This window comes from Monopterus albus, unplaced genomic scaffold (assembly GCF_001952655.1).
Source record: "Monopterus albus unplaced genomic scaffold, M_albus_1.0 scaffold3.1, whole genome shotgun sequence".
Taxonomy (NCBI): domain Eukaryota; kingdom Metazoa; phylum Chordata; class Actinopteri; order Synbranchiformes; family Synbranchidae; genus Monopterus; species Monopterus albus.
In genome coordinates, this window is record NW_018127883.1 from 4,603,760 (window position 1) to 4,624,946 (window position 21,187).

At 39.5% G+C, this 21,187-nt stretch overlaps 2 protein-coding genes across 10 annotated transcripts in view; both read right to left on the bottom strand.

The window, feature by feature from the left end:
• Positions 1-12,293: 12,293 nt before the first annotated feature.
• Positions 12,294-15,229, bottom strand: LOC109961954 (serine/threonine-protein kinase pim-1-like). Its single transcript, XM_020603242.1, has one exon. It carries the CDS (start codon positions 13,655-13,657, stop codon positions 12,434-12,436), a length of 1,224 nt encoding a protein of 407 aa, XP_020458898.1. The 5' UTR covers positions 13,658-15,229; the 3' UTR covers positions 12,294-12,433.
• A 92-nt stretch (positions 15,230-15,321) lies between these two features.
• Positions 15,322-21,187, bottom strand: part of tacc2 (transforming, acidic coiled-coil containing protein 2) — a 47,586-nt gene continuing 41,720 nt past the window's right edge. For 7 of the 9 annotated variants that reach the window (XM_020603190.1, XM_020603171.1, XM_020603220.1 and 4 more), the window contains 8 exons: positions 20,041-20,184; positions 19,876-19,952; positions 18,375-18,418; positions 17,775-17,783; positions 16,888-17,048; positions 16,652-16,758; positions 16,278-16,398; positions 15,322-16,188 (listed from right to left, as the gene is read on the bottom strand). In XM_020603190.1, the coding sequence (XP_020458846.1) occupies positions 16,123-16,188; positions 16,278-16,398; positions 16,652-16,758; positions 16,888-17,048; positions 17,775-17,783; positions 18,375-18,418; positions 19,876-19,952; positions 20,041-20,184 (729 nt within the window). In that variant the 3' untranslated portion in view covers positions 15,322-16,122. The remainder of the gene's footprint in view (positions 16,189-16,277; positions 16,399-16,651; positions 16,759-16,887; positions 17,049-17,774; positions 17,784-18,374; positions 18,419-19,875; positions 19,953-20,040; positions 20,185-21,187) is intronic. The other 2 variants (XM_020603229.1, XM_020603165.1) reach the window with 1 other exon arrangement.

The window sequence follows — 21,187 nt, forward strand, 5'->3', positions numbered from 1 at the left end:
TTTTTAACATTATTCATTCTTCCACATTAGCATGGTAACAAAGTGTTCTGTGTAACCGCTGACATTCACACTCTCACCTTGCATTTGAGCAGGAGATATTTGTATTCTACATGCTCACTGCCTTAACCTATAAGAAATATTTTTATGTTGTAGCTGGGTTTACAACTCCCTTTGTTGTTGGATACTTCAAACTATTTTAAACAATGTAGATAGGTTCAAGAAACTAACCACCTTGAGTGAGTCATTATAAAGCTTGTTGATAAGTATTATACACAAATCCAGCTATATTCCATGTCATTTTAATAATTTACTTCAAAATCAACTTGAGTGAAGATTGTTGTTATGTTGTGGTTGCCAAAAGTGCATTTTTGTTACTGAACATACTGGAAAAAAGTGTCTTAATAACCTTTATTGTTGTTTTCAAATGCAATGTAAATGCATCTCTTTGAAGCAAGTAAACAAGTTTAATATATATTTTCTCATTAAACATTCCTCCATCCCTCCTCACTCCTCCTCCCCAGCCACCTACCCCATCTAGCCTCCTCACCCCCTGCAGAAAACAGCTTATACTGTAGGTCATTACAGTCTGCTGTCAAACCCTGTGACCACTCCACACTGGAGCCACCAGGATTAAGAGCTGTGAAAACAGGAACAATGAGGGGAAAGCAGGTGAATGCTGACAGATGGAGCAAGGTCTTAAACATTGCCACTTTCTTCCTTTCTTTTGTCCTGCCACAGTTGACTGCGTTCTGATTCTTGCCTCTACTTTGCAGCGGACTGCACTAATGTGAAAAGATGTGGAGTCACATGGAAAACACAGAGAGAGAGGCTACTACACACCATGGTGTCCAGAGAGGAGAGAGCCCAGCAACTGACAGCGGCCCTGAACTGAAATGCACATGGAGCACTCTGGGCCAAGGTGTGTCCCCTGACATGACTGTAAGCTGAGGTCCCTCCCCCTGAAAAAAAGAACACAGCAAACAATCACAACCAGACAAACCAGCAACTAGGCAGGCAAGGGACTGCTACAATAGTCATCTTGGCTGCAGCTGACTGATTAGCAGCAGCATCAGATGCTGGCCTGGGTCAAGTAATTTCAACAAAGTTTTATTCTTACTTTTTGGCATATGAAATGGATGGGGCTTTACCCAATGAGTGGTAGAAATGTAACTGTATTTTCTCCCATGTTTCTCAGTTACGACTTAACTGATAGTATATGAATTATTCATTGCTGTAATCCTCACTAATCTGAAGCTTTATGTGGCTTAATACAGATTTTTGGCAAATATTTGACTGATATCTAAGAATGTAAAAAAGGATGTATGTGTGCATTCTAGGTGTGTGTGTGTGTGTGTTTCGTTCAGATATTGTCACAGCTGACAACAACAGCAAATTGCATTCTCAATCAGATGCTTATGGGTTGAAATTTTAAGGCAGCATTCTTGCATTGGCCCCATGTGCCTTTTCTTCTGCTGTATATTATACATGTGATTTTATCCAAAAAGAGAGATCAAGCCAAGCAGGTGTCAGCAGGCACAGGGAGAATATTTGACTTTATCTCAACAGTTTACGTCGATGTTGACACAATTAGGAATTTTTAATTTTAGCCCAACAAAACATCACCCTCTGCCTTTGACATAAAGGGAAAGTACAATTTTTCCTTTTGTGGTAAGCAAGACAATTGCTTGATGCATTCCTTCCTGCCCTCCATATTAAATCAGCACAGCCAAACTGGACAGCATGAAGCTGAAAGATGACCCCATTACCCACTGATATTAATTTGAAATGAGTGTTAAAGAATTTGTCTGTTTAGACCTGCTGTCCTGGGGAGTGGGCCTGTTTGGTGTTTTATTTACCGTCACCTCTGTGCTCAGAACTCTGTTAATCCTCTATTTGTGTTCAAACACCTTAGCTGGTTGCTCTGTGTCAGCCTGTCTTCATGCTGGCTGCTGTGAGCAGGCTGCTGGCGGAGCTGATCTGGCAGACAACCGCCTGTTGGGGACGGTGCCTGATTCCAGAGATGTGTGACAGCGGTTAGTGCATTGTCTGTCTGTGTGCGCCTGCATTTTTGTCTGTCTCTCTGAATATCTGTCTGTCTGTACAGCTTCTTGTCTGTCTCTACCTCTGTCTACCTGTAGGTCTCTGAATTTCCAAGGATCTTAAACATCTTCATAAAAAGCATAATCCATTTGGCAAGTCTTTCTTTATTTGATTTATTTATGACTCAAAATATGCCTGATCAATACACAATTCATTTCCTGAATGGTTTTGAAAACTGTTTCCTTAGCAGACCTGAAGTTATGGGAACATTATCTAAGTCTTTATGGTACACAAATTGTGGTTGCTTCAATATACAGCTTTGGCTTTTCCATAAACATTGAATTGTTTTAAACATGTTGCCCCCTTTAGGTCACAAATGATTGTTGACCCTGCTCCACAGGCCCTTCAAGGTCATCAGCAGCCACCATGTTTTGGCTCAGGTCAAGGGAAGGCCCTTTGCCCTGCTCCTATATGGTGCCCTGATTGTATCTCACAGTTTTGCTGGATATTCCCTCATCTCCCCTTTAAAGGATTGCATTACTTCCAGTTCCCCAAACTTGTCAAAACCAATTTGCTTTCCTATTATTCCCTCAACAGATTTCACCGTGACCCCTCCTAACAGCCCTCCTTCCACAAATCCTTAACCCACCGCTTCCCTCAATCGAAACTCCCAACACGACCTGTGCAACCCCTAGACTCTCCACCCCCATGCTTTGGACTTGTGATTATTTTAGGCTCTATCCTCTTCTCTACCACTCTTATCTCTCTAAATGCTGTGGCAACATTCCTTTATTTTCCTGGCAAACCTTTAAAGGGAAACAGAAAACAATGGGGAATGAGCCATTTCTCTCTCTCTCTCTCTCTCTCTCTCACACACACACACACACACACACACACACTAACAGGTCCTTGTACGAATGAAAACAGCAATTCACTGACTACTAAATAAAACCTGTCTAATAGAGGTCAACAAGCCTGAAAAAGTGCAGGCGGCACTTCCTCCATCATATCCTGCACAGCCCTTCACCCCCTCCCTACACCTGCCCCACCCATCATTCTCCTGTCAATTAGTGCCTCACCAATGACAACACTCAGGATCTTCATTAGCGGAGAAGGCTCAATTATATCAGTTGATATTTCTTTCCAAAACTAATTATCCCAGTTGCATAGTATGGCTGACTGAGCCTGCCCTCACCCCCGGGCACAGGGGTTACTGATGTGATTTGGTTTTGGCTGCTCTCCTTTCGTCTCTTTTGTTGTCCTCCTTTCCTTCTACACTCATTCAACACAGTCAGCCTGGCCATCTTAATACATTCCCTTTCCACAGTTACCCATAATATTGTTGACCATCTGTGTATTTTTTATGCTCATATCATTCATTTTCCCACTAAATACTAAGAGCACCTGCATATACATGCAGCTCTTGTAGGACCCATAGAATTAGTAGAACTGTGTTCATTCTACAAAAAGCTCTCTATATATAATCATGCTCCTTTGTTCATCGTGTGGGGGATAACAAAAATAGACAGCCTGTCCCATCGTTATAGCTGAAACAAAAGTGGTGCAAACATTGTCTACTCATGAGAGGAGACAAAGAAGGAGGTGAAAACTGCTGTGAACATATGGTGGAGACAATAAATGTTGTATATTGGCTCAAATAATGTTTACTTGGAATGTATCCACTAATAAATAGACATAACATCTGAAATATATCTTTTATGAGGATAATTGCTCAGGAAATCTGTTTGCAGAATGGTATCTTTCATCCTATTGTTTTATTTCAATTGCAAGTCTTTTAAGGGAAATAATTACTACATAATAATAATTCTACATTATCATCTAGATAATATAAAAGTCTGTGCATATGAAATGAGCTAATTACTGCAGGAACAAGAACAGGCAGAGAAACTGTTTCACTGAAAGTTCACATAGTAGGGATTCAATTGAGTAAAAAGGCTTAATTTTCTTTCATCTCAAGCACATTACATCCATGCTAATCACTTTGTTTTACAGTTCTCAAAAGCTTTATTAGAGGAAATATAACCCAAATGTCTAAGCATGCTGTGGACTGTGTTCCCTATAAATTTCAGGTTCTCTCTGTGGGCTCCTTGCTGCCCTCGAGATAGGGGCCAGCCTTACAGAAGGTGAGCTATTTAGTCAGGTTTCAAAGTAGTTCGGGAAGGGGAACACACTCATTACACATAATTCTTCTTCTCTTCTTTCCCCCACAGCATCTTTAGTTGCCCCATGCCTGACCTCCCTCCAACTCATTCACCCCTACCCCTCTCTGTCTCCCCTCTCCCCTGTTTCAAAGACCAAAAGCCCTTGTGGTGCACAGCCTAGAGTCCGGAGGTAGATCATTTTAATTCTGCTTCACAGATCTTTTTCATAAAGACCCGAGACTTGGAGACTTCAGAATCGGTGACCGATGGGTGAACCCGGACCGACCAGGCAGAACGGGGACAATTGTAAACGCAGCCATCATCTCATATGCTCTCATTTGCTCTGAGCGCTTTTGTTCCCTCCCCACAATGGCACAAGCATTTGTTGTTGATCAGTGTGTGTTCTTTTAGTGAGGATGTGTTTGTTTGTTTTTCAACCACTGGTCATCATGTCCATCCAAGTCAGTGACTGTGGGTGCCAACTGGCTGAGAGCAACCGATCAGTGATTTAAAGGCAGATTGCTGCATTCAACACACAACTCATTAAGTTGTTTTTCTTTCACTGTTGGTTATTTTGAGGGGCTGTATCTGTGCTACGTGTTGCTAAGACACTCTGACCCATCATGGGACACCTGAAAACTGCTCTTTCTCCAAGGGGCTAACTGTCCTAGATGAACAGGTGTGCTTATGTGGGCCGAGCCAGTGGTTCATACTGTAAGTTCATTTCCCTGTTTGGGAAGAGACTCCAATCAAAGCCAGCTTCCTAATGTCATTGTCCCCATTTAAACAAACATGATTTAGGCACAAGCAAAGGCTGACCACAAGTAAAAAAAAATATATATATTGACTTTCTGCAGGGCACAAGTTTAAAGTTTTTTTACCTCTTGTATTGACCACGCTGATCATTTCTCCTGCAGGCAGCTGTCATTGCAAACAGGTCGTGCAATCAATACGCCAGGAAAATAAATATTGTTAAGGAGAGTGTGGCAGAGAAAATATGCAAGCGTGACTGTATGTGATGGCAGGTGAGTTTCTCAGAAAGATGTCAATCTTTCCAGGGCACAGCCAAAACAAAGCACACTCAACAACTGATAAATCCAGCCTGATAGCAGCAAAACACACACACACACAAACCACACCACTAGAGTGAAAGAAAATCACAGATATGCCAGTGTACAGAACATTCAGTGGCATTCTCAAGAAGTGAAACCTGTCTGGTTTACTTCAGAAACCACTGTAGACGTAAGTTTTTTACAGCCCTGTTGCTTCCACACAGCCTCCTGTAAAGGGCAGCCGGCTCATCTCTTTGATGACTGACGGTGGGATTTGCAGCAATAATGTCTTCAGGTGCCAGAGGATTGGGATTAAACATACTCCAATTTAAACAGCAAAGTTGCCATGGCAATGACCTTCAGTTTCAGCTCATATGGTGTACACAAGGGGAATACAGTGACTGCTGTTATTGTCCAGAGATGCTCCAATTCAGTAGGGGGCTTTGGCTATGACTGCACTTTCAAATCCTCTAGCACTTTATAAACTCTGTCCTGGAGTATATCTATTGGCGAAAAGTGCAGGTGACATTTCATACAATACAGTTTCACTTTAGTGCATCGTGGCTGTAACTGTATTGAACAGTCTGAAATGATCTATAAGGCTCAAAAGTCAAATTTTAAATACCTCCACCTCCTCTTCAGCAGCACCTTGACCCACCGACCTACCATCAGTCCTTCGTGTTTAGTCAAACCTTCTCCTCTAGTCCTAATTAAGGTGAAAGAAGCCTCTCAAATAAAATTAATTAGGACTGACATGGGGCAGTTCTTTTGGCTTTCAGCATACATGGCCACACAAAACACTCTGACTGAACAGCCTGAAAGATTCACAGTTTGGGGTCGCTGTCTATTCCCCTCCAGGGCAGTTCGTTCTCACTCTCACACCTCCCTGTCAAAGGAGAAAACAACAGGACATCACCAGAGAAAGAAAGGACCCAAACAGAGCAAGTGAGTTACAACAAAAATATAGAAACTTTTCACATTTTTAAGATAGCGTACAAACATCAGCAGACAGCAATAAAATAGAACAATTATTATCACTATTGATCTGAGCAGTACCCATGAGGTGTGGTTGGTCAGTATGAATAATAACAGCATTGTAGATTTGATAGAAGCCAAAAGTGTGGCTAGACTGCCTCACAGTGGAGGCTGTGTGAACTACAAAAGCAGGTATACTGGGAAAAAAGAAGCTACCGGAGCGAGATCCCTCACACATGAATGCATAAGGGCACTGTGTGAAAACATTTTTGATTTATATAAGCTCTTGTATTGCTAAGACTCCACTTTTTGTTCATAATTAGAAAATAAACTGCTGATCACATTTAGCTTTCCATGTATCAGTATACAATATTTTACATTATTTGAAATGTTGAATGTGTGTTGAGTCTCATATTCATGTTTATTACATTGGCATTTTGTGTATTTTCATACTCATTTCACTTAAACTGCAAAGGAAGCTGTTCTGTGAGCAGCATCTGTCATCAGCACAGCAGATGTTAGTTCTATGTTTCCTGTTATACTGTTTACTGTAATATGTGCTAACAGCTGTTGTATTCCAACTGTGCTTTGGGCTTACAAATACTGGGATTGTGTCAAGACACATTTAAATGCACTAGTTTATTTATACACCAGTTGATGTATTTGTTAGTCTACATATAAACACATTCACAGGAAAAATTTAGATGCATAGCATCACATGTGGCTTATGTTGTAATAGATTTACTTGAGCTTGTTTAGGTCCAATCACATACAGTATTACATAGAACCTCTCATCTGTAGCTATTTCATGTTGCCACATAAAACAACTCCTTTTCAAACATTTTAATATGGTGCTTTATTTACTGTAGCATGATCACTTGTCTAATATGTTTGGTCTGCAGTATTGAATGTGATATTTTTTATCTTGATGATGTGCCTCAGATTCTCAGGACAAAGAAAGTGCATCTGCATCATACAATAATGTAAATGTACACTCATGTTCTCTTGGCTTAGATGATCAAATTGATGTTTATATGATTATAAAAACAACTCAAAAGTAGGCTAAAATACATTGATCAACCAAAGTAACATTTAATTTTATTAGTAGCCACTATAAATACCACATGAATCTTTTAGCTGAATAGAACTGAAGCACTATTTTGGAAATCTTATACTTAAGTCACAATAATTAACTAATGTGGTGCTAACATGGATAAAAACATAAACACTGTGATGGTATAGGGTGGTTCTCTTCTGCACCAGTGATTAGTATGATCAGTACAAGCAAACAAGCATGGCAGTCATATTATTTAATCTCAAAAACTGCATCAGGGAAACAATTCTGTCAGCTTAGATGAGGTTAATTCACTTGCTCCCAGTGCAATTTCCTTTGTTTGAAGACGTTAAAATAATCTCTCACTGTTGATAATTTTTATGTTGTTTTGATTTTTAAGAATGAAAAATTTACATTCAAACACAGCCAGTTATAAAATACTTTTATATTGATTGTTTACATAGAATTATAATGAACTAGTTTGTACATCCAACATTAGCTTTATTGTGTCATTCAGTAATTGGATGTACAGTATTTCCTTACACAATTTAGCATATACAGCAGAAAAAGGATGAACATCCCTAGTTTTTTTTTTTTTTTTACTGAACTAGATTGAAATTTCATCCATGATGAGAAATGTACATAAAACATCTTAAAAAATGTGCATACTGTAAAATCAGAATGTGCAGCTTAGGTTTTGTTCATGGTAGGATTTTATATAAATGACAGGACTAAAAGGTTCTGTATTTAATGTTCCAGTTCCAATTACTGGCAAAAATTATTTCACATTAAACAGTGTGGATTATCATTCACTAGACATATCTTGTTGTTTCCATGCACAAATATTTATATACATTATATACAGAAGCATCTACTTATGCAGCGGGCTGCCCTCCTGTGAGGTGTTTTCAAAAACTCAGTAATACTTTAAGCGACTTCAAACACAGTGGATTAACCACATCTTTGTAACGCACCTGGCAATGTAAAAGGCTTATGTAGATTTGCATTGTGTGAAAAGTTGTTTCCTTACCACCTTCCCAAAATAATTCACACAGTTTGCCAGATGTGTGGATGACAGGTAGAAGGCTAATGATGCAGCCACACACCACCAGACTGAACTCTCAGTGCCACATCTCGCTGCAGTTACATCTGTTGCACCAAGAGCTACTGTATGTTGATATACAGCGATGGAAGAAGTACTTGGAGTCTTTACTTAAGTAAATATAGCAACAATATAGCGACTTTAAAGTTCTGCATCCAAACGTCTACTTAAGAAAAAGTACAAAAATGTTATCAAAATATACTTAAAGTACCAAAAGTAAAAACAGTCATTATGAGGAATGGCACAATTAACTTTAATGTACATCATATTATTAGATCATTATTGCTGATGTATTATTGTGTATATCACATTTAATGCTGCAGCTGGTAAAGGTGAAGCTAAGTCTAACAACCTATGCTTATAATTTGAATCACTGCTGGGCAGCTTGTGAACTTCCCACCAGGGATCAGTGAGGTCTCGTGATTATATTGTATTTTGTTTTATTCATCTGATTCTGAAAAGTAAATAGAAACTAAAGTGAATCAAATAATTGTAGTGGAGTAAAAAGTACAATATTTGCCTGTAATACAGTATGTAGCGAAGTCAAAGTATGAAGATCTGTAGCAGAAAATAAAAATACTGAAGTAAAGTACAGTTACCTCAAACTTGTATTTCAGTACTTAAGTAAATGTACTTTCCACCACTCTTGAAATATTTAGACGTATAGCTATGTAGGTACAAAAAGACAATAGATTCAGTAAAATGTAACTCAAAATAACTCAAAGCTTGATCCTGTTACTTGTGCACTGAACATTAGAAGCATCTCTTCCTTGTTAATATAGGAAGCAAATAAAATGATTTTTGCCTGTTTTTTCAGCACTTCCCCTAAAATCCTCTAGTTACTGATTAAGTCCACTGGAAGATGCATCTATCTGCCCACTCATTAATGGATTCAAACCAACATGGTGCATATGCTGTAATGCACACAGTCACACCTAGCACCTCAAGCTTATCTATGATAACATATTCCGTGTGTGTGTAACATGCTTGGCCAAATAAAGGTGATTATCCTTATCATCCTTATATAATGTTAAATCAGCCATCAATACCAAGACTGCCCTGGCTGATCAATTAAGTCAGGTTATAAAGCTTTAATCTTGTTTTTCTGTCTTATTTTTTGATTTTGTCACTTTGCCTGTGGGTGTCCAGTGTATGTACGCTACTGTACATACACCGGACACTAGAAAAATTTGGAGAAAGTAGAACATTGATAATGTGTCATTTCCAGACACGTTTGCTGTTCCCCCAGTTTTTGGTAATTAGTATTTTATGTAAAATCCTTGCCTTGTGTGGATTTAAGTTAGGAAACTGAGTTAATTTAATTTTGTGAAGAGGAATTGTCTTGGTGCCATGAACACATGCTGTCCTTATTAAGGATATTGATTGAGTAGGAGTAGCAAAGCTCTTCATTCCCTTAAAAGCCTTAGAACCCCCTGCTGACTGAGATATGTCTCCAGACAGCAGCCCCGTCTCCATTAAACACACAAACAGACATTCACAAATGCAGATATATGCAGAGATTTATGCATATTTGTGGAAAAAGAAAGTTAAAAGGCTACTACACTGTCAGTGTTGGACTCACCACATCACTACAGCGCAGGCGTCAGAGTAGCTGGGACAGGATTTGAAACCTTGCCGGTTTCATTATTCAGTCATTATTATTGGAACCCATATAGGTATAACATCGCAAAGCTTCACCTGATAAAAACAGAAAGGAAATGCCACTATTACACTGACTAAAGCAGTGCAGTCAGAAGGCATATTGAAAGAAAACAGTTAAGTGATCGCTAAAGCATAGATTTGTCTTGGTCAAATACAGTCCAGATATGTCTGGAAAGATGGAAGAAGATGGATCATATGATGCTCAAATATCAGAAACTTAATTTGGAACAACTGAAAGCTACATAGTAGTAAATTACTGTTATTCTTCAACTGACCTGCTGAGTAATGCAAGGATTTACACTAAATATCTCAGTGGTGGTTAAAAATGTTTTGTATCGAATGTTTCGACTTCTTATTTCAGCTTATGCTGCTAATGTTACTGCTGCTATTTTTGGGATTTAACTCCATAAGCTGGTAAAAGTGATTCTTAAGACAGCCAACTGCAGCTGTTGTAGTATAGCAAAGACTGCATTACACGGTAGCATACTCAGGCTTCAGCCCCATTTATCATACATTCAGGGTGAAGAGTGTGCACTAATTACTCTCTTCCTTAACACAAATCTTCTCAGATAAAGCAAGAATTTACTTTGTCCTCTCAGATTTGAAATTCATTTTTGTAGTATTCTGACAAAACGTCAGTATCTCACATCAGCACATAAAACATTCAAAAGTCTTTTGAAGCTCTCCAGAGGATGGAGCGCTTACTTGAGAACTAGCTGACCTTTGAAATATCACTTCAATGCTTCCTGTTGAAAACCACGCTCCATCTCCTAAACTCTAAAACAACCCTTGGAAAACTGTTTTTAATGTTGCTTCCCAAGAGGATCAAACAGAGCTGGACTTACAAGAAAAGTTTCAAATATCCTTTGCAGAAGTGCATTTCTTGTTAGGCTAACAAAATAACCTCCTTTAACCCTGGACTTCGCTTTTATCATTCACTTATAAGGACAAAAAAGATGCTCAAACACAAAGAGAGGTGACAATTTCCAAAGAAAGCAAGCAGACACAGTAATAAACTAAAATGTCATTACATTAGACTTGTTGCTGATAAACACTACACCATTTACAGTAAAACAGTGAAAACAACAACAGCAAATCAATATTTCTTGTATGAATTTGAGTAGTTTGACTACTTTATTCACTGTTATTTGCTCCTCTGTGTGTTGGCATGAAATCTGAATCCCCCCTGATGTTTGTAGGTGACCCCAATCTATCCACATGGCACAGCCACTCTACACCCTTTTAGGTATTAGCCTTCAGGCCCATTAGGAGATTAGTTGCTGGGATTGCATGCCGGTTACAAAGGAGGATGACAGACTGAAGGGAGATAAAACTCTGGAGAATACCCAGAGAATATAACCATAATTAGCTCAAATCTGACATGAAATAAAGTGTCATTATAAGGATTTGCTGTAAAATTGTCCTCTTGGATTTAATAAACATGCCTGGCATCTGAGAAATAAAGATAACTGTAGTGTTGTTATACTCGATATCTTCCTGTTCTGAAATCAGCACCACTTTTTGCAGTGTTTGACCCTAAATGTAACTGCCTCAGAGGAAAAAGTCGGATATATAGAAAAGCAATAAATGCTAACTATTCTTGGAAATCCAAGAGTGACAAGAAAGAAGAGGGCACTAATCAGGTTCAAATGATAGGTGGACAAGGTAATGAGCAGGAGGAAGGTCTAAAGAAAAAATGAAAGAAGGAGCAATATAGAAAAAGAAGAGCCCGTCCATACTGTTGGTTGCTAGCAGGATTAGAAAAAGCAGCAGAAGTGGACAGTATTGGACATCTCCCATGGTGCTGGTGGTCCTCGGTCGTCTTTAATCAGGACTGATCACTGTGAAACCGAAATGCTTAACTTTAACTGATACTGTGGCCCTATCAACATTAGGGATGTACAGCTACTTCTGTCAGACGCTTGAAAATATTATCTGTCTGGGGATATGAATGAGAAATTCGACATTATGTTTCCAAGAACAGCAGTAAATCATTTCAGTTTGGCTGCCATCTGTGAAATGATACTTCTGTTGTAGGTACAGTATGTTTTACCAGGTGCTGCCAGCATTTAATATGGCACTATTTGAAAACTTAAAAATGTCTACTGAGAATTGCATTCATCCAGAGAACTAGTTCCTGAGATTTTGTCAAGGACAACTTATGTTCTAAATATTTCCAGAATACTGTTATTTTACATTATGTTTGGTATGAAAACATTCATGTAAAAACTTCTATTACACATGTATTGAATGTTTTACATTTTATTTACAATGAATGTTATAGTCTTGTGAAGTACTTCACATGAGAACAAGGTTAGGAGGAAGGGTAGAGGTAGTGGGTGTTGGAAGTGTGGTTTGCACAGGTGTCCAGAAGGTGAAGGGCTGCTTATGCGAGCCAGGGGTGAAGCCAGAGCTGCTCCAATGAAGGCCGCTGCTGTGGGTCTACAGCAAGACACAGGCGCAACATTTGCTGACAGCCTTGAGACAACTCCTTACTGATGCCAAGTTGACTGCTCAGGAACCTTGTTGTTTCAAATCGTGTGTCCCTGTGCAGCATGTCATACAGGACCACTCCCAGCTGCCACACTGTGGTGGATTCGGCCCTGTAGATGTAGCACTGGTACCATTCTGGTGGGATGTGGGCATCAGTACCAAAGAAGGTCTTATAGGATGAGGTCTTCTTTGTGAAGCAGCTGAGGCCAAAATCAATCAGCCTCAACCGTGGGACATTACTTCCAGTTTCAACCAAGATGTTTTCCAACTTGATGTCCCTGTGGAAAACCTTTTTTGCTTGAAGCTCCATGGCGGCTTCTATAAGTTGCTTTAAAAACAGTTTGGCCTCCTCCTCCTGCAGGGACCCTCCTTTGACCTCAATATATTTGCAGAGGTCATTGGATGGCAATGGACGTTCGAGGACCAGGATCAGCTCCTGTTCCAGATCATAGTTATCCAGTAAAGAAATGGCTGCAGATTTCCTTACTGATCCTGCTGCTCCACTTGCCATCTTTTTCATGACTGCCACCTCAAGAGAGATTGTCTTTCTGTTCTGAGTGAGGCCTTTACAGATGATATTGTCCCTGGGAATGTGTTTTATTGCCACAGGGAAATGATCTGCTCTCCTGTAACCAGCATAGACAGATCCATGGCCCCCTTCACCCAATGGGCTCAGCTGCTGGTACTTTGCCTCAAACGCCAGCTTTCTGGTTTCTTCTGAGGTGGACATGTTGTTTTTGTCCCTCTTCTGAGGTAGTGCAGCATCCAGTGATGATGAGGTGGTGTCCTCTTCTCTCTGGTTCAGTTTGGAGACCTTCTGTCTCTCTTTTGGTTTGTCTTCATTTTCAGTGGCTTTCCTCTTTAGCCTGCCAATGTGCTTTTCAGTCTCAGAAGTCCTCTGCCTTTTTCTTATGTTCTCTTCATTTGCAGGGACTTTTCTTTTTCTGCCTCTCCTGTGTTCAAAGGCAGATTTGAAGATGCACATCCTCTTCTCTGGTCTAAAACCATCAGTATTGGCCTTCCTTTTCATAGTCCTGGTCTGGACAGAAACACCACAGGGCTCTGTGCTGCTGTTTCTGTCAAGAGTTTGAAACTCCTGATATGAATCACCTTCCATGATGTTTAACAGGCTGTAATACTGATTACTTGTCAGTAAAATAAAAACTCACACGTGAAACTTGTCGTTAAAATACAAATCCACACCTGCAACCTGTCTTGACTGTTTGAGTTCTGCTGTTGGATGCTGTGTAGAGATCACACCATGCATTCCGTGAAGAGTCACTTTGTGATGTCACTAGGATCAAAGGAGTTTTCATTTGAAAAAATACTTTTTAGAATCCTGCTGTGTGCGCGTGTGTGTGCATGTGTGTGCGTGTGTGTGGCTTTGTATAAAACCTGCTAAAACACTCACATTGTAGGGACTCAGCCAATCACTGAATTTTAGGATGACAACATGGTTTAAGGTTAGGTGTTAGGGTTAGGCAAGTAGTGGTTATGGTTAAGGTTAGGACAAATCTACAGGAAATGAATGTAGGTCAATGTGAAGTTCCCACAAGGAGTGAAAACACAGCTAGGTGTGTGTAAGTTAAGGGGCTTTTTCCCAACTTTTATTTGTAAGGAACTATAAACATAAATGTTACCATTTAATGTATTGTACTGGAGTTATCTTAAAGCTCATTTTTATCTGTAGTCCCTTGACAGATTATAATCAAAAACATAACTATAGTAACAAAACCAATACGATACAAAACAACTTAAACAAAAACTAAGCAACACATAATATATCAACATATTCAAAAGCAAAACAATTACAGACAAAACACACCACTGCCCTGGTTTACATGTTTCCACCAGACCCACATATCTGCAGGGCTGTCCCCTCAAAGTCGACTAGTCAAATTATCAGTCGCAAGACCGATCAGTCGCCTGGGACTCTTCTAGTCAAAAATGACCCTATAACATATGTGCAAACAATTTGTTATGACCCATAATTATACAGCCTTAGTAATTATAATCAAGGTTTGGTGTAGGTAAGTGTTTGTTTATTGTAAGTGGTTTTGGTTGGCAGCCAAATCCAGTCACTGTAATAAGAGATTGTGATCTAGCCTTCATTGTCTGGTTTTGACCTGTGACTGGTAACTTAAGATGTGCACACCTACTTATATTATTCAGTATAATTACACTAAATGTTCTTTCAAATCAGTGTTAAAATGGAATAGAAACACTTTCAGTATTTCTTTTTCATGTCCTGGAATTGTTGATGCTTAATCTGGATCTTAAAGTTTGCATTCATACTGCAACTACTTTGAGTGTCAGAAGCTTGACTTTCAACCATTTATCTTTCACTGGCAGTGTTTTATTACATCCTCTCTGCTAGCTTTCTATCTAGTTTACACACAGGCTCAGTCACACATTTGGTGTGAAAGCGTGTCAGTTTTTTTAGTATTTTATTGGTTAGTTATTGTTGCAAGAAATACACTAAAGCTGTCTCACAGCAATTTATAAACCTATGTATTTATGTGTTTATATTCCTCCTAAATATCATACAAAATATGTAGATAAAAATTAGTATTTTATCAAACCATAATTTTTACTTTTTCAAATTTGTGTATTTCAACATATTCCATATGCACACAAGCATTTACATAGTCATACACTGATGGGGCAGCCACCAGGAGTAATGTGTGTGGGGGGGTCAGTGTCTTTCCCAGGGATACCTTGCATATCTCACATACTGTATCATGTAAAAACATACACAAAAGAACCAGGGGGAACCTGGTGTGCAGTATTGCCATCTTTTATTGCACGTTTTAAGCAGATGCTGTACAGTAGCTATGCAGAGAAGGTTCTCCTCAGTGGGACACATCAACCATAGCAGGACTAGGACATATCAATCCAAAATTAAATTACTCTTGGTCACTAGTGAATACAGCCATGATTAGTTTGCTTTATATCAAAATAAAATCCAAAAAATAAAGTCCCACAATTTCATCAAGAAAGCTATGACCAGTATGACAAATATCTACAAGATTACAGGAGAAAAGTGGGATGGGATGACAGAATAACTACCAACAAAATGCAGATATTTGGAATTCCCTACAGTATATACAAAAATGTCTGTCTATCTCACATGCAGTAAGATATTGTGATAGCTTTTGTTCTCAACATTTTATCAATGAATCTCTGGCACTCTCTTTCTCTTGTAGACAACAACAGAAGTGGGTAAACAGTCTCCTCCCTCAGTGGCTGTCATGGCAACATCATTATAGATAATTTAACCCACAAACCATGCTCTCACTTTTTCATTAATACACACACACACACACACACATACAAGCACACTCATTAGTGATATGGTACAGTTTCTAAAAATTTAAACCAGACCCCTGATACAGTACGATACACTGACACATCAAAAAAAGCACAGAGAGAAAGCAATTACTGTAAATTCTGTGTACAGAAAATCAATAGGAAATAAAAACCCTTGAAAGAACAAATTACTGATACACTTCATTTTCCAAGTAGTTTTTCCACAACTGCTCCTCTCCTCTGTGTGAGTTGGTCTGGTTGTCGAGGTGGCTGCTAACTCTTCCCCATCTTGGCAATCAGCTCGTCACAGATCTTTGTCAATTCCTCAATCTCTTTGTTCTGTAAAGCAATTGGTAAAAATGCAATTTATACATTTGTGTGCATAGAGCTTTGTCTGATTTCCAATCTTTTTATACCCTACCGCTGACCTTTTGCTCCAAAGTGCGCTCCAGAGAGTCTACCTTCATCTGCTCCTTCCTCAGACTGGCCTGGTAGGCGGCCTGCTCCTGCTTGGCCTTGACTCGCACCTGAGCTATTTCGGAATTGGCCCTGGAAACACACAAGCAAAGAAGCAAGTCCCCTCTCCATAATCTCCATAAGCCTAGCAAGCTTTATTAAAGCACAACCTCATATTATCAATAGAGAATTTAACACTATATTTTTACAGAATAATTACATTAGTCTATCCACACATTTTAGCTGGACAATGTGTTAATGTTAGTTTGTGTTTTTTCCCCACTCAGGACAACAATACAGTTATGATGTAATAAACAATAATTAATGACACTATGTATAGACTTACTTGTCTAGTTTCTCCTCTGCATGAATTTTCAGGGCTTGATAGCGCTGTTCCTCTTTACGGACTCTGGACAGATACTCCTGAGCACACCTCTTCAGAACCTCTTCATTCTGAACAGAGTGAGAAATATTTTAAATATTTGTCATTAAGGTTCTCAAAGAAAATTTTGGATGACTTACAAGGCCTGACATGCTAAAAAAAAACACCCATTAGTGGTGAATAATTTGTGTTTTAGTCACCTTGCGGAAGCCCTCCAGCACATCTTTCATCTTCTCGTAGCGTCGGAAGAGGTCAGCCAGGGACTTTTCCACAGAGTTGAGGTCAGCCAAGGCCTGGTCCTTTTCCATGATCAGCTGCTGAATGGTGTGGTGAGAGAGAGACTTCTCTTTCTGGTCATCCTCTGGTGGACACACACAAATATACTGTTCAGACCATCAGTCTATGTACTGAAGAAGTCAGCACATACTGTTTTAAAGACCAACACGCACGCGCACACACACACACACACATTAACTCTTTACTTTGGACAATTAATCAAAATGGATTTGTGGATTAGTGTGACTTGACAGCATTTTATACTACACTACTGAATGAATATTTTTGATAAACCAGTGTAGCATGCAAACAAATACACTGAACAATGGGAAAATCAAAGAGACCTGTAAACATAAAAACTGAGCTGGTGGCTTCTTGATGCCTCAGTGTTAAATAACAAAGCTCCCACAGTATTTCAGCCTCCTCCAGCTTTCCCTTCCTTTTCCTATCACAGAGATAACCAACCTGCTACTAACTAAATCTGTGGGGCTTTTACAACCCTCTACAGTACAGAAGCGAAGTGCAAATGTCCATGTAAACAATTCCATTGTGTGTATGTACACCTAAAAGGTTTTGATTAAATTTGTATTATGCAAATCATAAAGAGTAAATGAATTGAAAATGAAGATTTTGGCCTTTTTACTCATTGAGAATTTCAAAAAATCTAAAACATAAAAGATGAAACAGTAGGGACAAACCAATGCCACAGTATGAGATGGAGGAAGTGAGCACACCTGCTCCCCTCTCTGACAGACAGATGGAGAGATGTGAGCCAACACAAACAAGTGAACGACAAGTCCGTGTTACTCACCTGGCATGCCTGTCATGGGTATCAAATAGTAAGGGGCAAAGATGGGAGCAGAACAGAAAAGAAGGGACTGTGTTAAGTCAAGCTGGGAGAGCAAGACACGTGAGAGAGCCGAGTGTTAGACATGAGCGGCGACAGATTGTTGCATTATGTGGCAGTGCTTTAATGTGAAAAGGACTGAAATTAGACAGCAGCAAAAGGTCATATCTTCAGGATTGTCCAGAGGTGGCAAAGAAGATGTAGGTGAGAGCAGGAATAATGGCCCGGCAGTGGAAATTAATGAGTCCAGAAAAGCTGGACACGAATAGGCAAAAGTGACACTTCCCCCTCCAATGACAGCAGGATTCATATCATGAAATTAAGCGCAAAGCAAAGCTAGCTTGTGTGGGAGGGTAGTGGCAATGGATTAGGGGGCACAAACACCTTGTACGGTATATTTTGCTTCTTTTAAATAAACCAGTGAAGAAAAGTAGCAGTAGAGGTTGAAAAACAAAAGTATTTGGTTTAAAATAAAATGTATGTGGTTTAAAAAGACAGATACAGTAACCTGTGACCAATGTGCAGGTCTTACAAGCAACTAAAAACCTTAAACACTGAACTCACCTATCATCTGTGCAATTGTCTTCTCATACTCAGCAACGATTCTCCTATGGATTACAGATTGCATATCATCACTGTAAGGTTATATCAATATAACACACACATTATTTCAAAGTATAAGTGTCTCTAAAACAGTCTAATTTTAAGCAATTCATACATCCGCCAATAAAAATAAGTATAATTTTACACACGAATAGCTGGAATATGATGGATATTAATCAGATAGCTGTGAACCTGGCATGTCTGCAAACACGTTTCATATTTCACTCATATGTTGGTCAGAACATCTGTCCAAGTTGAGTGAAAAATGTACTGTTTTGAGATACTGTGCAGAAGTCTTATGCCACCATATGATTTGTAGTTTTAGCAATGTTATGATGACTATATGTTTATTTCTCAGTCTCTTTATCAGAATATAACAATAGTAGAAAATATAGGATATATGCACACAGTATTAAAAAACAAAAAGTCAGAAAAAAGCAGCAAACAAACTGGATACTTAAGTTGTGGTATTCAGGCTGTTCTAAAGAAATGAAACAGCAGTGGAAGACCAAGAAAACTGTTCAAATCTGATAAAGGGTTTCACAGAAATGCAGCAAGGACCTGGCTCAGCATCTAGCACCTTCATCTGGATGCCAAGTTGATCCTTCTACAATCCAAAGAAAAAGCTTGAACAGGAACGGCTTTTGTGGAAGGACAGCAGCCAACAAACTAGGCTGAAATATGCAAAAGCTCACAAAGTCTGGAATGAAGATCATGGAGTGATGAATAAAAGTTTGAAATTTTTGGATCCAATCATCAACAGTATGGAGCAGATTTGGAAGAATCAGTGCTTGAATCCTTCAGTGAAACATGATGGAGGGTCTGTCATGGTTTCAAGACTTCAACACAGTTTCCCCAAAAGAATTCAAGCTGTGCTAAGTGCAAGAGGAGGTCACACTAAAGCAATACACTAAAGCACTCCAATATAATCCAACCCAAGGACCATCAGGGCCCAATAGAAAGCTTGTTCTGGGAAAAGCAGGTTCCTAGAGGTAAGAGGAATAATCAGCTGTACCCCCCCAACCCCCTATTTGTCAAACATATCTGTAGACATGAATATGAGTGTAAGCAATCCTAGTTTTGAGCAGTTGTTCAGGCAGTGGATGATGTATAATCGAAATGAGCAACACATTGTCTCATGGATAACTAACCTTTAACTCTAAAGCATAAACATATAATACAACTGCATTTATGTCTTTATCCTCCACTGCTAACACTCATTCTGGTAGTACATACTTCTTTAACTAGCTCGCCACTATGCAGTTAATCGTGGCTGTGTTTGACAGTGTAAGCATAGTAAACCAATTGACTGGTTAAACGGTGATAATTAGTGGAGACACTAAGCATCATGACACAGTGCCATTTAACAAAAACACAGGGAGGTGTTAAATCCACGCTGTGGTGTATGGGTGTGACTTCATTGTGATGTAAGTGATGAACAGCCTAAGGTGCAACTTCTTACCTCATTTCCACTACTTCCTGGCGACTGTCTTCATACTTCCTCTGCCACTCCAGCACTTCTTTCTCCTTTGTCACAATCTGAGGTAGTTGACAAATTAGTTGAGTGAAGTGTGAGATGTTAAAGTATATACAGCATTTATTAGATTATACAATTAAAAATCTGCACCTCCTCTCTTGCAATTTCCAGCGAATGGTCCAGATCTCTGGGCAGGTGGGGACTCTCGTCTTCGATGTAGTTGGAGGCGACCGCCCTTGGATACAACGTGTTCTTGGACACAGCACTCTCTACTGGAGATGACACATCTCTGTGCTGTTTCCATGAACAAAAAGAGAGGAAGGAAAGGAAAGGAAATATAACCAGTTACAAAGCAGACTGGGCTACAGATGGGACAGCCTCAATCTTGGGTCCACACGCACATTCTCAACAGGATTCCTGAACCAAACCACAAGGCAGCATCAAGCTACACCAAAATGTACCACGCAGAAAAGTCAATATGTAAATGAGGCAGGCTAGTGATGTTCCTGAAGACTTGGTCAGCCGCCACATGATTGGATGCAACAGTCTTCATTTGCCACATTATTAGCCAAGTGATTGGCTGATGCTGTCCCCAGATGAGCGATCATGATCACCTGGTCATCGCAGTAGCTTGAATGAGATTGGTTCCAGGCAAGGCAGAGAGGAAGGAGGACAGCAGCTGATATAGCAAGGACTGCATCATATACAGGAGAGGGAGGATAGGGTAGCAAACTGGGCAGCATGGGAACTAGAGGTTAGTCTCATGTTAAAGCAAATAACAGCATGGTAAACTGGTCTGAACTAATGTGGCTAGAACCGTGGTGTTTAGTGTAGCCTGTTACAGCATTTGCCCAATTTTTTTATAATTACAAAGACTATGATGGGAGATAAGCCAGAAATTTCACAGGATTTACTGATAGAAAAAAGATGATACTGGTTATAGGGTTGACGTGTACTGAGAGACAATACAAAACAAGATATAACTAATGCATATGTTCATATGAGCATCACAGCTTACGACTACAACAAGTCCTCCCACAAAGCATCACGTGACAATGCAAAAGCAATTCATGTTATAGTGCAGTTTTGGTCCCCTAATACTCTGCTCTGAAAAAAATTTAGTCATCCTTAGGAGACCTGGATTACAGGAGGACTTGATGGCTGAGGTTCAAAGGAAACAAATGCACTGAGATCCAGTAATACATGAAAAACAACAGCATTTGGTCTGGATAAAGCAGTCATTCCATTATTCCACAGGTAAACACTGGTCAAGTTTAGGCAACTATGGACCTCTTTT

Coding starts and splice junctions, on each gene's coding strand:
- LOC109961954 (XM_020603242.1), bottom strand. CDS start 13,657: ATGGAAGGTGATTCATATCAGGAGTTTCAAACTCTTGACAGAAACAGC.